This window comes from Marmota monax, unplaced genomic scaffold (assembly GCF_021218885.2).
Source record: "Marmota monax isolate L192 unplaced genomic scaffold, Marmota_monax_Labrador192_F-V1.1 WCK01_AAM20220418_F8-fsc00024, whole genome shotgun sequence".
Taxonomy (NCBI): Eukaryota; Metazoa; Chordata; class Mammalia; order Rodentia; family Sciuridae; genus Marmota; species Marmota monax.
In genome coordinates, this window is record NW_026695224.1 from 18,920,209 (window position 1) to 18,935,150 (window position 14,942).

A 14,942-nucleotide genomic window follows, 5' to 3' on the forward strand; every position below is an offset into this window, starting at 1 on the left:
TCCCCAAAGTGGCTGAGAAGGACACAACACTGAGCTGTAAGAGCCTATGGGGGGTGGGGAGAATCTAGCAAAGTATGGTTTGCAGGGGAACCTCTAGGCTGCCTGAAGTTGAGCCCCACACCCCTTCATCAGGGAAGTCAAGTTGACCAGGTCTCCTAACCCACACTGGCTTCCATTCACCCATACAGGGATCAGAATTATTTAGAATCTCTCAGAGGCACCTAATCTCTGGGAGTTCCCTGGACAGGCAGGCATTCATTTCACATCTTTCCAGTGAATAAGTGACTGTAGAAGGGACCTTGGTCATGTGTTGATGGGGTATCTACAAAAATGCCTTCATTTTAGGGCCAGAATAAGAAGGGAGAGGCCCTCAGATGTTCTCAGATGATGGTGTATAAATGATTCGGGACAATTGAAGGGCACCCAGTCAGCTTTGAAGGTCACAGTCACACCTCCCTGCCACTGTGCAAGTAGTTCCCCTCACTCCAGCAAGGTCACCTGTATTTGTCCATCTCTGGAAATCTTCATTCTGCTCCCCCCAGTGAAGCCCTCCAGATTCCTCCAGTTACATACAGCTCTCTGCTCCCTCCTCTCCTCCCCAACATCCTCATGGGTCTGTGACAGCAAGGACAGAGAATTAGTGACTCTAGGTTGTGAGGAGAAGGGTCCTGGATCTCAGAGGGTCTGCAGAGTGTAGGAAGGCGGCCAAGGGAAGAAGAGGGGTAGGGCACTGCCCGCTGCACACTGGCTCCATGACCTCTGAGAGTTCAGAGTGACTCTCCTGCAGTACACACCTTGCAGGGCACCACCCATTTCCCCGCCTCCTCAGTGTCAGGTTCAAAGTCCCCCTGGGCAGAATGCTGCTCTGAATTTCCAGGTGAAGCCTAGAGAATACAGAAGCAGCCCTTGGAGCTGACCATGTGCCTGCATCGACTTCCTGCCTGGCTCATCCTCGTGGCCTATGGGCTCCTGACGCTCCTCATCCAGGGCCAGGGTGAGGCTGCCATGGGGAGGGTAGTAGAGACCATGTTGGATCTGCCAAAGTGCACAGAGACAGAGCCTGAGCCTGGAGGGAAGGCACCAGGGCGGGGGAGTTGGTAGAGGAGACAGATGAAGGGGATGAGGGGCTGGAGGGTGAGCCAGAGAGGGTCAGAGCTGCCTGAGGACACCCCCATGGAGGAGTGAGCTAGTGTGAGGGGATTCTGATGGGTTTGTGACCATTTAGGTGAGAGACAAAGATGAGTTGTGTGTAAGACCTGGATCCAAATTAAGACCTAGATGGGCCTGTGGAAGATTCCAGGACTGGGTGGGCAGAAGACTGTGGGAATGGAATCCAGGGAATGGGCAAGTCAGAAGCCTCCTGGCAAAGGAACAGGCATAGGGTCCTTCCCCTCCTGTGTGTGGCTGTGGCTGTAGCTACTACTCACCCTTGGATAATAACAGTGATATAAGAGCTTGCTGGTTACATTTGGCTCTGAGTGTTTTGACCCCTTGGACTGAGAAGTGCTGGCACCTTCTGTAGGGGCCACAGGCAAGGTTACTGGCCCTGGGGGATACAGAATCCCCTGGTACCACTTCTCAACGCTGATCTGAATGACTGCTGGGTTCCCGTCACTGGTGAACCTGAACTGGCATGGCTTGGATTGTTCTAGGACAAAGGCGATGTGCTCTGTACCTGCTAGAAATCTCTAGGCCCTTATCAGAAGGTGTTGGCAGGAGAGTACCATGCCCAGGGAGTGTCAGCAGCTCTGGATCCCTCCCACCCCAAAGGCTCCTAGTGTGGGCATTGGACATAGACCCAAGTTTCCTAATCTAATCTGCACAGAGGAATCCATGCTCACCTGTCCCCCTTGGATCATCGCTGACAGGCTTCCTCTCTTACCTGGCCTCTTATAGAGAACCAGAACTTTCTCAAGAGGAAGATTTTTCTAGTTTCACTGAAAGATTCTATTTTCAACAGTCTTTTTTTCTTTACCTCACATATAAAAATTAAAAAAAAAACTGAGTCATGAGTGGGTATAGAATTGAGTCCCACAGTCTTCTGTCCACCAAGTCCTGGCTCCTCCACAGGCCCATCTAGGTCTTGAATAAAGTCCAGGTCTTACACACTACTCATCTTTGTCTCTCACCTAAATGGTCACAAACCCATCATTTCTGATGTGAGCTTTTCCACATCTGGACATGAGGACACTTCATACCACTCCATATATACATGAGTAGATTCCTCCTGCTGTTTCATGCATTGCTTATCCTCAAGGAAGCAGCTACATAATGTCACCAGACTGTGAGCAGGAGTATTTCGCAGGCTTTGTCCTTTGTAGTAACTAATATCAGGCATTAGTGGCAGTGGCCACATGAGTTACATGGACCAAGATCCTTCTGGCACGGCATTGAGTGGAGACAGCATGTTAGTAGGGACAGGAGTGTGTCTTTGGACTTGGAGGGATGCTGGCCAATTTCCTTCTCTGGTCCTGTGAGTGGATGCTGCCCTGGCCTATCCTGTACCAGGTAGCATCAAACATCAGATCCTAGCTCATCTCGTGGGAGAGAGGAGGAGGTTTGAAGTTTTAACATTTTCTTATGGAAACCAGCTCACATCTGCCAAACTCTAGAGTGAGAACTGGAGCCTGGGGGAGGGAAGGCCCCAGTGATGTGGGAGCTGTGGAGATGAGAACAATAGCAGGAGGACTGTGGACCTGACTGCGTAACTCTCTGCACCCTGAAGCATAGAGAGAGGACTGGAGCATCCTGAGGGCTGCACAGCACCCAAGTGTAGACCTATTCTGGGACAGAGAGAGGAGATAAACCCAATATGCCCACCATAAACTTTTAACAAATATCATGACTTGGACAAGCCACATATATCTAGCTTGACTTTTCATTGCCTCCTTGTCCTGATCCCCAACCCCAGGAGGGACAAGCGTTTTATGGCCTGAACTCATAGCTCTCCTCCCACAGTCTGTTTCTCCTTACATGAATGATGCTTCTTTATGTCATTTCTTGTCCCATCAAGTATGAGATCCTTAAGGATAGAAATCTTTAGTTCCATTCCCACAGTCCTCCCAGTGGGTGACATGACCTGGCACAGTTAGTGCAATGGACACTCTTGACCCATCAGTCCAAAAGACATTCTGCTGGAAGTTGCTAGGGCTAAAGGATGGTGGCAAGTCACAGGGGCCTGGTGAGCCTGGAGAGATAGGCTGTGACCTTGTCGAGTGATAGTGGTGGTGGCGATAGAGACTAGGGATGGGCAGAAAGATTCTGAAGCGAATGTTGACAGATCAGGTTGGAGCTGAGGAGGGCAAACCAGGCCAAGGTGCTGCAGGCCAGCAGCTGAGTGGGCAGACCTGAGCCTGAAGTGCATCTCTCTGCCCACAGGCCAGGACTCAGTCAGCCCTATTCGAACCACCCACACCGGGCAGGTGAGGGGCAGCCTTGTCCAAGTGAAGGAAACCGATGTGGGGGTGCACACCTTCCTGGGAATTCCCTTTGCCAAGCCACCTGTAGGACCACTGCGCTTTGCAGCCCCTGAGCCCCCTGAACCTTGGAGTGGTGTGAGGGATGGGACCTCCCACCCGGCCATGTAAGTTCTCCTGGGGTCTGGGAAACCTCAGGACTGGGGTGAGGGTGGGTACTCGGAATCCTGGGCCAGGCTACTGTGGCTTCTTTATCTACACTGTACTGCAAGGCCTGAGGCTGTAGACCAGTGCTAATGTGTTTTTAGCAACCTAATGCACAGGCTTTGAAACCCAGGCCCTAAATGAACAAATGTATAGAAATATATCCCTCTGCATTGGGGCAATTCCCACATTCATTTTTCTAATGCAGGAGTAAACCTGCCAGGCCCCTGCCTCAGGGCTTGGAACCCAACAGGCATTAGCTCCAGATGCTGAACACAAGAGCAGAAACACATGTCCCTGGATTTGACTTACTCCAGGTGTTCTCTCCCACCAGAGGAGATGAGTCTGGGAGAGGGTCGGCTTGGCTCTCTGAACCTATAAAAGACCTTGACTCCAGCAGTCGATGCTGCAGATCCCTGAGGAGGGCAATGTGGTGGCTCCTTGAGGACCCCACCCACAGGGCCAAGGGAAAGGGGCATGTGCTTACAGCTGGAGACTCAGTGGAGGGGTGAGGTTTTCTGAGAGTCTCGAGTTGGGCTGTGGGATGCCCCATTACCCTTCTGTGAGAACTAACCTCCATCCACTCAGGCACCACCTGTGTGGGGACACCCATGCTGTTCCAGGCCTGAATGGGGACAGGGATAAGAAGTGAATGTCAACACATGCAGCCTGTGTTTCCCTGGCGGTCTGGGATCATCCCTGCTTCCCGGAGCCTGTGGCCTGGAACTCAGTGGGAAATGACTTGAAAGAAGGATCATGAGAGGCAAGGCATCAGTTAAGGCAGGGAGTGAGGTTGTCTGGGATGGAGTCAGGACCTGAGGTCTGAATTGACCACTGCTCAGCCCCTGGAGTAACTGTATTCCATTGTCACCAGGTGTCTGCAAAATGCAGATGCATTGAATCTAGAGGTTCTGAACCTAGGGAGGAAAAACTTGCCTCCCATCCCCATGTCAGAGGACTGCCTGTACCTCAGCATCTACGCGCCTGCACATGCCCGTGAGGGCTCTAACCTGCCTGTGAGTGTTAAGTCATGGTCAGGTGAAGGGTGGGAGAATATTTTTGGGAGAACATTAGAAGTGGGCTTGGGACATGGTTCAAGGTAGAGAGCTAGCACAATGCTATGAAGGCCTGGGATTGACACCAAGTACTACATAACAGTATTGACGACACTGGAAGACACAGGTTCAGATGGCCACCCCTGTGGAGTGAACTACCATGAAAAGTTTCTCACTATCAGCTCCTAGAAGCCCTCTTATGCAGGTAGGAAGCTGACCTAGGCATGGAGTCAAAGAGCCCTGGATGCTCTCAGAGGCCAAATGTACTGACCCACTGATCAACTCACCAGCTTGTATCCAGGAGATTCATTCAGGTGCCCAAATCTGCAATTTTGCAGTCACTACATTCCATGACCATCGATTAATTTGGGGGCCAGAGATTAGATGACTCTTTAAATTAATGTTCAAGTGGGGTAATGACAGAAACATCACTTTTCTTTTCCTTTCAGAGTAGTTCTGAGAGAAATAGATCCGGGTTCTAATTGGTGATTCTACCCCAAAGTATGGGAGGCCTGATCTTCCAAATTGAAATTATTCTGTGATGAGTGCCATAGGTCATGAAGTCCTACTAGAGTTCTGTGTGGGTAACTACACAGCCAAAGTGGTGTTCAGACTAGGGGTACAGCCAGGATGGGATTGGGCACGGTGGCTACCACATGGTATATCTCCTGATTTCCCAGGTGATGGTCTGGATCCATGGTGGTGGCTTGGTGATGGGCTCAGGTTCCATGCTTGATTGTTCTATTCTGGCAGCCATTGAAAATGTACTGGTGGTCACTATCCAGTACCGCCTGGGAGTTCTGGGCTTCTTCAGGTGAGCCTGGGACAGGGATGGTCAACGGAGGCTGAGTAGACAGAGGACCATCCAGTGATCATCATCCTTTCTATTTCTCAGCACTGGAGACCAGCATGCCACTGGCAACTGGGGCTACCTGGACCAAGTGGCCGCCCTACGCTGGGTCCAGCAGAATATCGCTCACTTTGGAGGCAACCCTGATCAGGTCACCATTTTTGGCGTGTCTGCAGGTGGCACTAGTGTGTCCTCGCTTGTGGTGTCACCAATGTCCCAAGGACTCTTCCATGGTGCCATCATGCAGAGTGGGGTGGCCCTGCTGCCTGACCTCATCACCAGCTCATCTAAAGATGTCTCCACAGTGAGTATCCTTTACTACTCAAGGGCAAATCTGCTGCCTCACCCTTCAACTTCAGAACCTCTGCCACTCTGTCTATTCCATAAAAACAAAGACCATGCAGGTGTCTCCAGAACTGGCCACCACCCCAGTGTTTCTGAGGGGCTCAAAGGTCAGAATCCACACATCTCTGCCTCAAGTGGTTGATTTTGCTCTAGGGTCTGCAAAGGTACACCTTGGAGCCTCCTCCTCAGAATACCCATGTAAGCAGGTGTGATGGCTCCTCTGGCTGACACCTGAGCTTCAGGAAAGGTGGAAGGATTTTATACTTGCTGCAATACACACATGGCTCCCTTTGAGAATTATGGGTAACCTGCACACAGCTGAGACCTTAGGCAGAAACCCCTTCCCTGTCTGGAGGGATAATTCAGCCTCTTTTTGGTTCCTTTACAGATGGTGGCCAACCTGTCTGCCTGTGGGCAAGTAGAGTCAGAGGCCCTGGTGAGCTGCCTGCGGGGCAAGAGTGAACAGGAAATGCTGGCTATTACCAAGGTAGGGCTGAATGGACGTTAGTGAGGAGACAGGGTTCATGATGTAAGGAAAGTACAGTGACTTCTACTGTGGAACAATGATGTCATTTCCAAGGCTTGGTCTTATTGTATCCTCATAGCTCTGGATGGGAATTGAGATAAAAATATGCTAAACCAGGTGTAGAATCTCTGAATGTTGGTGTGAGAATCATGGGATGAGTAGGATGCGTTGGAGGTAACTCAGGTGTCATTAGAAAAGAGACTTTGCTTCCCATAATCATGGACTTTGAATGCCCCTTTAGCCCTTCAAGATCATTCCTGCTGTGGTGGATGGGGCCTTCCTACCCAGGCACCCCCAGGAGCTTCTGGCCTCTGCTGATTTTCAACCTGTTCCGAGCATCATTGGTGTCACCAGTGATGAGTATGGCTGGCTCCTTCCCATGGTGAGTCCTTTCTTCAAACCCCCATGATAGTGTCAGGTGGGAGTGGGTTTGGACTTCGTACCTCCTGGTCATCTCACCCCCAACTCTAGACTATCTTTTCACCACACAGTACTTGGGCCCCCCTGAAATGCAGAACGACATAGACAGAGAGACCATGCGAGCTGTTCTGCAGAGAATATCAACACAGAGGGTGAGACTCCTGGGGTCCTGGTCCAGGCAAGAGTGCAGCAAGACACTCTTCCTTTTCAGTAATGCACAGGAACAAAAGTTGATCTATGTAAATTTGTGTGTGGGCCACCACACATCTTGACACCATTGCTCTATTTCCTGACACATCCCAAACCCCAATCCCTGCCCTCAAGCCTCTGCCTCCCTGCCCCAGAGATTGCCTAACCTGACTCTCCCTGATCCCCTGGACCAGATGATGTTGCCTGCCGAATGTGCTGACCTATTGATGGAGGAGTACATGGGAGACAACAAGGACCCCCACACCCTCCGACTCCAGTTCCAGGAGATGATGGCAGACTTCATGTTTGTGATGCCTGCACTCCAAGTAGCACATTATCAGAGTGAGTGTATCTGAACCTGAGTCCTGGCTTCCTAGGAGACAGCGCAGAGCTGTGGGTCCCAGGTGCCTGGTCCCAGGCACCTGAAGGCCCAATCTCAGTAAATCCTTATGACTAGAGTAAGAGATAGACATCACACACATTTTACAGAGGAAAGAACTAAGGTAGTGGCACTCAAGGACTTGCTTGTGACCACATAGCCAAGAAGTCCAAGATATGACTTAACAAAGAGCCTTCCAACTACACCCTGATCCATTTTGAGCTTCCAAGCCACTGTGAAGATTCAAACAGTGCTGGAACTACCAATCTTGTCACCAAGAGTGACACATTCTCTCCACCCTCCAGGTTTCCATGCTCCTGTCTACTTCTATGAGTTCCAGCATCCGCCCAGCTTCATTAAGGACATGAGGCCTCCACATGTGAAGGCTGACCATGGTGATGAGGTAGTCTTTGTCTTTGGATCCTACATCAGTGGCAACAGAGGTGAGTTCTCCTTGTTCCACAGAAGTATTCTCATGGGTACAGGGTGGCAATCACTCTCGTGGTACAAGGAGAAACTGGGGTAAGAGAGAACATGGGATCCAGTGTCTACTAATTTATAACTCAATGGGTCATTCCAGGGTTAGACCTTTCCCAGTCCAATCTATGCTCCTTCCACCTGTTGCCAACCCAACCATGGTGTCTAGCCTAGGAGAAGAGGGGGTTGGGTAAAAGCCTAATCATTTCTTAAATGACTTCACAGTGTCCAAAAAAGGAAATTTCTATGTAAGGAGGAGCCCAGTGTTGATTCAGTTAAAGGCTGGGAGTAGTAAAGGCAGGTTGGGCAAGCAGAGGGCCTGGCTCCAGGACTGTTGTGATAGGGAAGGGACACAAGCCTGGGGCTGGGGTAGTGAGTGTGGCACAGGAGTGGACACCTGGATGGGGTTGGCCAGGACCTGGACCCTTGCCTTCCTCCTCCCACAGTTGAGCTCACTGAGGAGGAGGAGCTGCTGCAAAGGAGGATGATGAAGTACTGGGCCAACTTTGCTCGAAATGGGTGAGAAAACCTGAACACTACATCCTCCCATGCCTACACATGCCCACCCAGGGGGCGCGAGCCCTCCACTGTTCCCCTTGTCTGAGGTGACCCCATTAGCAATTGTGTGTCCTTCATCACATCCTAGCCCCCTACCCAATGGGAAGACCCACACTAAAAGAGGGTGATTTTGGGGTATAGGTCACTGGTCTCTTCTCACAGTGGTCCAGAGAGTGAGCCATAGTGCTGGGCTACCATGGGAGCCAGCCTCTCACAGGGAAGGGCAATACAGGCCAGGTTGCTGTGCCCTGTGTGGAATGACACTTGTGAGAGGTCATTACTTTCCGACATCAGGACCCCTCTCCCCATTCTCAACAACTCTGTGTGCCTGGCTGGCTGCCCTATTCATAATTGGGGTCAAAGGTCAGGTCTGAGTTCAACAGAGCTCAGACTGACCCTCGCCCTGCCCTGCTGGGAGGGCATGTGCACAGGAACCCCAACGGAGAGGGCCTACCCCACTGGCCACTGTTCGACCAGGACCAGCAGTACCTGCAGCTGGACATCCAGCCTGCTGTGGGCCAGGCCCTGAAGGCACACAGGCTGCAGTTCTGGACCAAGACCCTGCCTCAGAAGATCCAGGAGCTAAAGGGAGCTAAGGACAAGCACACAGAGCTCTAGCTTCCTTGTCAGGAAGAGAGGGGTGTACTAGGTGTGATGGGGTCTTCCTGTGGTGCCCACACATGCCCACCCACAAACCACGGTTGACCCACTCATTCACTTAGCTATTTGTCCATACATTCCACCATGGGTCCTCTCTTGTTAGACACACTCAGTAATTCCCAAGGAGGCTGTGGATGGGTAAGTCAGTTCATGCCACCTTCCTCCTCACCCCACTGTGCCTGATCCCTTCTTCCCTTCCTCCCCTCTCCTTCCCTACAACCCCTCCTATCCCCTCCTCCCAGTTGCCACACCCTCCCATGCTGACAGAGAAGTTTTAGGAGGCAGAGCTGGTACTTTTCTGAACCCCTTGCCCACCTCTCAGCAAGTACCCATGTTCTCCTACTTGTGGGACCTCTGTAGAAAACCTGGACACCACAAGCCCCAGGGTTTTACTCCATCAGGTTGCTGTGACAACAACAGCAACAGCAACAAAGACAACAACTCCAATAATAACCTAGCTCAGCACAGTGGCACATGCCCATAATCCAAGCCACTCAGGAGGCTGAGGGAAAAGAATTACATATTCAGCCCAGGCTGTCCACTTGGGGAGACTCGAGCTCAAAATAAAACAACAAGTCCCGAGAGAGTAGCTCAGTGGAGTACTTGATAAGCACGCACAAGGTTCTGGGTTTGATCACAGTGCTACCACCTAAATATCAACAAATAAACACAATAAACTGGGTAGCTCATAAACAGTTTAAATGTGTTGTCTTCTGTGTTGGACGTGACAAGTCCAGAATCAAGGTGTTAGCCAATTTGTTGTCTGGGGAGGTCTTGCTTTGGTTTCTAGATGGCACCTTCCCACTATGTCCTCACTTGGCAGAAGGGGCAAATAAGCTCTCTTGGGGTTATTTGACAGTTCCTAATCCCTGTCCCCTCACAATGATTCATCACTTTCATACTGGCTTTCTTTCTTTCTTTCTTTCTTTCCTTCTTTCTCAATGAAAGCCCAGGTAGTAGACTGATTTTATTAGTTATGCATTTTGTGTGTGTGTGTGTGTGTGTTTTGTTGGGGATTAAGCTTAGTGCATTAGAACTTAATTCACTAGAACTTAGTGCAGGCTAGGCAAGCACTCTACCACCTGAGCTCTCTCCCCAGCCCATGGAGACTGGCTTTCAATGTATGAATTTGCAGCACACAAACTTTCAGGCCAAACACTTACATCTAACCCACCCAGACTACAAGCAAAAGCAAAGTTTCATATTCCTGAGCCACCTGGAGATTAAATGTCATTCATCATTAACATTGAAATCTACACGCATACACATCTATTTCTGTCCCAAGGAGGTAACTGGCCCCATCCTTATGAGAAGCAGGACTGGGCTTTTCCATTGGCTTTTGGAGCCTGGGCCAGCTGGGTGCATCCTGGAGAGCCAGGTGGGGTCCTCAGGGTCCTGTCTCCTGAAGTTGCCTCTTATTCTCTGTGGATCTGCAGACACTGAGAGCTCCACACTGACACAATCACAACACAGCTGTGAAGATGTTTCTCTGTGGGGTGTGTCCAGGAAGAGGCCTTGACATGTCAGGAGGTCCAGACACATAGCAGAAGGGATTCTTGTCCCTGTCTCCCTGAGGACCTCTCCATCCAAAATCTTTCAGAATTCCTTCTGCAGCCCCCTGTCCATCCCCCACTCACTATGGCATCCATGTGTTGACTTTCCCTCTCACCCCATTGTTGTCCCTAAAGTTTTCTGGACCCTCCAGTAGATATCCTCTCATCTTTTATCTCAGTATTCAAAAGTGCCAAATGAGCTCCATATACCCTTTTGTTCCTCGAAAGCATTTTCTCTCTGTCATGGAAAGGCTGTGTCCCTCACTCCATGGACCTTGGGACTCCCCCTATAGCCTCCCTCTCACCAACTTGCCCCCATGCGGCACCACTTTTCCCAGCAGAGAAACTCTCCTCTTTCACCCAGTGCTTTTAAGCCCCACCACAGGGCATCAAGGCCTTTAGGGCTGAAGATGAAGATTGCCGTGTTTCCCATCCTGGACACCAGGGGGCAGACGAGGATAGTGGTAAGCCTGGGCTGACTGGATCTCTGCAGAGGTGAAAAGACCTTATACAAAATTACATATAAGAGGATGTGAGGGGAAAGGGGAAAAAATATCAAGGGAGAGAAATGAATTACAGTAGAAGGGGTAGAGATAGAAGATGGGAGGGGAGGGGAGGGGGGATAGTAGAGGATAGGAAAGATAGCAGAATACAACAGTCACTAGTATGGCAATATGTAAAAACGTGGATGTGTAACCGATGTGATTCTGCAATCTGTATATGGGGTAAAAATGGGAGTTCATAACCCACTTGAATCAAATGTATGAAATATGATATGTCAAGAGCTTTGTAATGTTTTGAACAACCAATAAAAAAATAAAATGAATGTGATAATCTTAAAAACAAACAAACAAACAAACAAAAAAAAGAAAAGACCTTTTAGTTCCTTTTAGTGTACAGGGACTGGTGCATAATCCTTCCACTCTGTGCTGAAAACTTTCCTTGTGCTCATGCTCCAGACATGCCCCTGTATGGTTTTCAGTTCTGAGCTTGCACAGGATGCTTCCCAGAGTGGGTCCTCAGAGTATTTACAGACTTTCAGTAGTTTCAGTAGCTGTTTTTTTTTAAGTTGTAGATGGACACAATACCTTTATTTATTTTCTTTCTGTGGTTCTAAGGAACGAACCCATTGCCTCACCTGTCCTAGGCGAATGATCTACCTCTGAGCCACACCCCAGCCCCTTCAGTAGCTGTTTTTAAGAGGTTTTTGGGGTGGTGGGGGGTACTGGGGATTGAACTCAGGTGTACTTGACCACTGAGCCACATCCCTAGTCCTTTTTTCTATTTTACTAGAGACACATCTCACTGAGTTGCTTAGCGCCTCATTAAATTGCTGAGGCTGGCTTTGAACCTGCAATTTCTTCTCTTTTTTAGGAGTGGTCTTGCATGTACACATCTGCCACACTTTAAGCCGTTCCCAGTTGATGCACATCTGAGTGACTTCCATTTGTCCTCCTCCCACTTATTCTTTTTTTTCCTTATTAGTGAAGGAAAGCTCTCTAAAGCTGATCTACATATCCATCCCTGTTTATTTTAGTTTGAGTTGGGTCTCACTAACTTTCCCAGCCTGGTCTCCAATTCCAATCCTCCTCCTTTGACCTCCTGAGTGCCTGAATTGCAATAAGGGTACCTTCATGCCTGGTTTAGGCTATTTTACGTAAAACTTGCAGTGTATATTTTCAGAAATCACTTAGTGGACATGTGCTCTTCTTCTTTTGTTTTTCGGTAAAGCCCTGAGATTAGAATCCTCTGTGTCAAATCACTGAGATTGAGTGAAACTTGTTTTTTCTTTCTTTCTTTCTTTTTTTTGTTGGTGGGGAGGGTACTGGGAATTTAACCCAGGGGTGCTTCACTACTGACTACAGCTCCAATCCATTTTGTATTTATTTATCTTTTCATTTGAGACTGGGTATCTCTAAAATACTGAGGGACTTGCTAAGTTTTTAAAGCTCATCTTTACCTCAGAATCCTCCTGTGTCTGCCCCTACCCCAAGTTGCTGAGATTATAGGCATGTGTCTCTGCTCCCAGCTCTGGGCTGAACTTTTAAGAAAAACGTCTAGCTATCTTCCAAAATGACTATTATTTTTTATCCCATCAAACAATGAGGGTGACAGATGCTCCATATTCTCACCAAAAGTTGTTTTTAGGGGGTCTTAAACCTGATGAGATGGAACGGACGGTAGCAGGCGATTTTTCATTGCAGATATTTTCCTGGAATTTTATCTTCTGCTTCAGTCTTCTTCTTTGTGATTCATTCTCTCTCTCTCTCTCTCTCTCTCTCTCCCCCCGCTCTTCCCTTCTCTTCTCTCAGACTTTCTCTAGATCATTACATATATGTCAGTTTTCCACCCCACTCCACCCCCCACATGCCCTAATGCTCTGAAGACTCTTCTTCATTCCACAGTTTTACTGTTAGTTTGGGGACCTTCACCAAGAGATAGACAGCAACTTCCAGGTTAGGAAGGAGTACTGTGTTGTCCATGTCCAGTTGACATTAAGGAGCTTATAACATGGCTATGAACCAGGAGGAGCTAGAATATCTCAACCTCCACAGCCCCAGCTATGAACTAGGTCAGGAGAATACAGAGAGAGCATCTGCCTGGACAGGAGCTGGGACAGTGGCTTGGACCACAGTGCATTGGATGGAAAACTTTGAATCAACAACAGACCTTGTTGTTTAGGTAGAAGTCAAGAAAAAGCCCAGGACACAGCCACCTGAAAATATTGTCACTCCTAGAAAGACACCAATAAAGACACTTGCTATCCTGGTGTGTAGGAATGAACCCAGGCTAGAATGAAGAAGCCAAGGCCTGTTAGGAGAAGGTACTGAAGGTCATCTGAGGTGGAGCCCACACCCCTTCCTCCAGGAAGTCAGGCAGAGCAGGCACTCCTGTCCCCTGCTGTATTCCCTATGTCCTTGCAGGATTCGAGAAGATTTGACATCTCCTGGTTATGGGCCTGTCTCCCCAGTGGCACCAGATGCCCAAGAGAGCCCTCCAGATCCACAGTGCTAGAACCAGAAAGACCTCAGAAAGTTTATCAGGTGCATAAATGACAGTAAACTCAACCTCAGAAGGAGCTGTCCTCAGGGGAAGCCACAGCGGGGGGACAGAGCAAGTGGAGGGGGGTGGGTTCTTTCTTTTTTTTCTCTTTTTCTTTTTTTTGGTGGTGCTGAGGATTGAACCCAGGGTCTTGTGCATGCAAGGCAAGCACTCTACCCACTGAGCTATATCCCCAGCCCAAGGGGGTGGGTTCTTAAGAAGTATCACCAGTGTATTTGCAGTTGCAGTCACCAGTGTATTTTCAACAGAGCAGCCAGGACAGAATAGGGACAGGATTACACAGACCCTCAGACCAGGACTACAAGGACCTTGGCGGGAACTCAGGAAACTATGAATGCTGAGAGGAAGAAGGACTTCCCAGTACCACGGGCACAGTCACACTGCCCAGTTTGCTCAGGCAGTCCCCGTCATCCCCCAAGGTCATCATTCTCACCTGTGGGGATCTTCATTTTGTGTCCCCTCAGAGAAGCCCTCCTGGCACCTCTAATTACAGCCCACTGCTCCCTCCTCTCCACCCCAACACCCTCATGGGCCAGTGTTATGGTTTAGAGAGGAGGTGACCCCAAAGCTCATGTGTGAGACAATACCAGAAAGTTTAGGGGTGACATGATTGGGTTATGAGAGCCTTAACCCAATCATTGATTAATCCCCTGATGAGGGTTCACTGGATGGTAACTGTAGCCATGGAGGGTGGAGCTGGAGGAGGTGGGTCACTGGGGCGTGCCTCTGGGGTATGTATTTAGTCTTTGTTGAGTGGAGCTGGCTCTCTCTCTGCCTCCTGGTATGATGTCTTGTGCAGCTCTCCTCCACTACACCCTTCCACCATGATATTCAGCCTCTCCTGGAGACCTAAGGAATGGATCCACTCTCTATGGACTGATCCCTTTGAACACAATGAGCCCCAAATGAACTTTTCCTTCTCTACATTGTTCTTGTCAGGTCTTTTGGTCACAGCAGCAAAAAAAGTAGAATAAAAGAGCCAGTGACTGCTAGGATAGTAAGTTATTGACTCCAGGGGTGAGGAATGTGTTCCTGGGATCTCAGAGCAGCTAAGAGGCAGGGAGTCCTGTCCCGCTGAGTACCCACTGGCTCTGTAACCTGGGCGGGTACAGAGTGGCTCTCCCACAGTGCCCAGTTTGCAGGACACCACTCATTGCTCTGCCTCCTCCCTGCAGGGTCCAAAATCCACCTGGGCCCAGGTCCTTCTCTGTGCTGACCTCTGAAGCACAGCAACCCCAGCAGCACAG

The 14,942-nt window shown here is 49.5% G+C and overlaps 1 protein-coding gene across 2 annotated transcripts; it reads left to right on the top strand.

The window, feature by feature from the left end:
* The first annotated feature begins 837 nt into the window (after positions 1-837).
* On the top strand, positions 838-9,772 carry LOC124086513 (cocaine esterase). 2 transcript variants are annotated; one of them, XM_046434808.2, is made up of 12 exons: positions 838-994; positions 3,379-3,583; positions 4,495-4,636; positions 5,356-5,489; positions 5,571-5,829; positions 6,259-6,357; positions 6,638-6,778; positions 6,888-6,968; positions 7,200-7,347; positions 7,690-7,827; positions 8,308-8,380; positions 8,851-9,772. In XM_046434808.2, exons 1-12 carry the CDS (start codon positions 919-921, stop codon positions 9,035-9,037), a joined length of 1,683 nt encoding a protein of 560 aa, XP_046290764.1. In that variant the 5' UTR covers positions 838-918; the 3' UTR covers positions 9,038-9,772. The 2 variants fall into 2 exon arrangements, with proteins under 2 accessions (XP_046290764.1, XP_046290765.1); XM_046434809.2 differs by lacking the exons at positions 4,495-4,636; positions 5,356-5,489.
* Positions 9,773-14,942: the final 5,170 nt, after the last annotated feature.

Bases quoted from the DNA above. Each gene is read 5' to 3' on its own strand.
- LOC124086513 (XM_046434808.2), top strand. From the start codon at position 919: ATGTGCCTGCATCGACTTCCTGCCTGGCTCATCCTCGTGGCCTATGGG. The intron at 995-3,378 runs GTGAGGCTGCCA...CTCTGCCCACAG, and splicing joins GCTCCTCATCCAGGGCCAGG to GCCAGGACTCAGTCAGCCCT. The intron at 4,637-5,355 runs GTGAGTGTTAAG...CTGATTTCCCAG, and splicing joins GTGAGGGCTCTAACCTGCCT to GTGATGGTCTGGATCCATGG.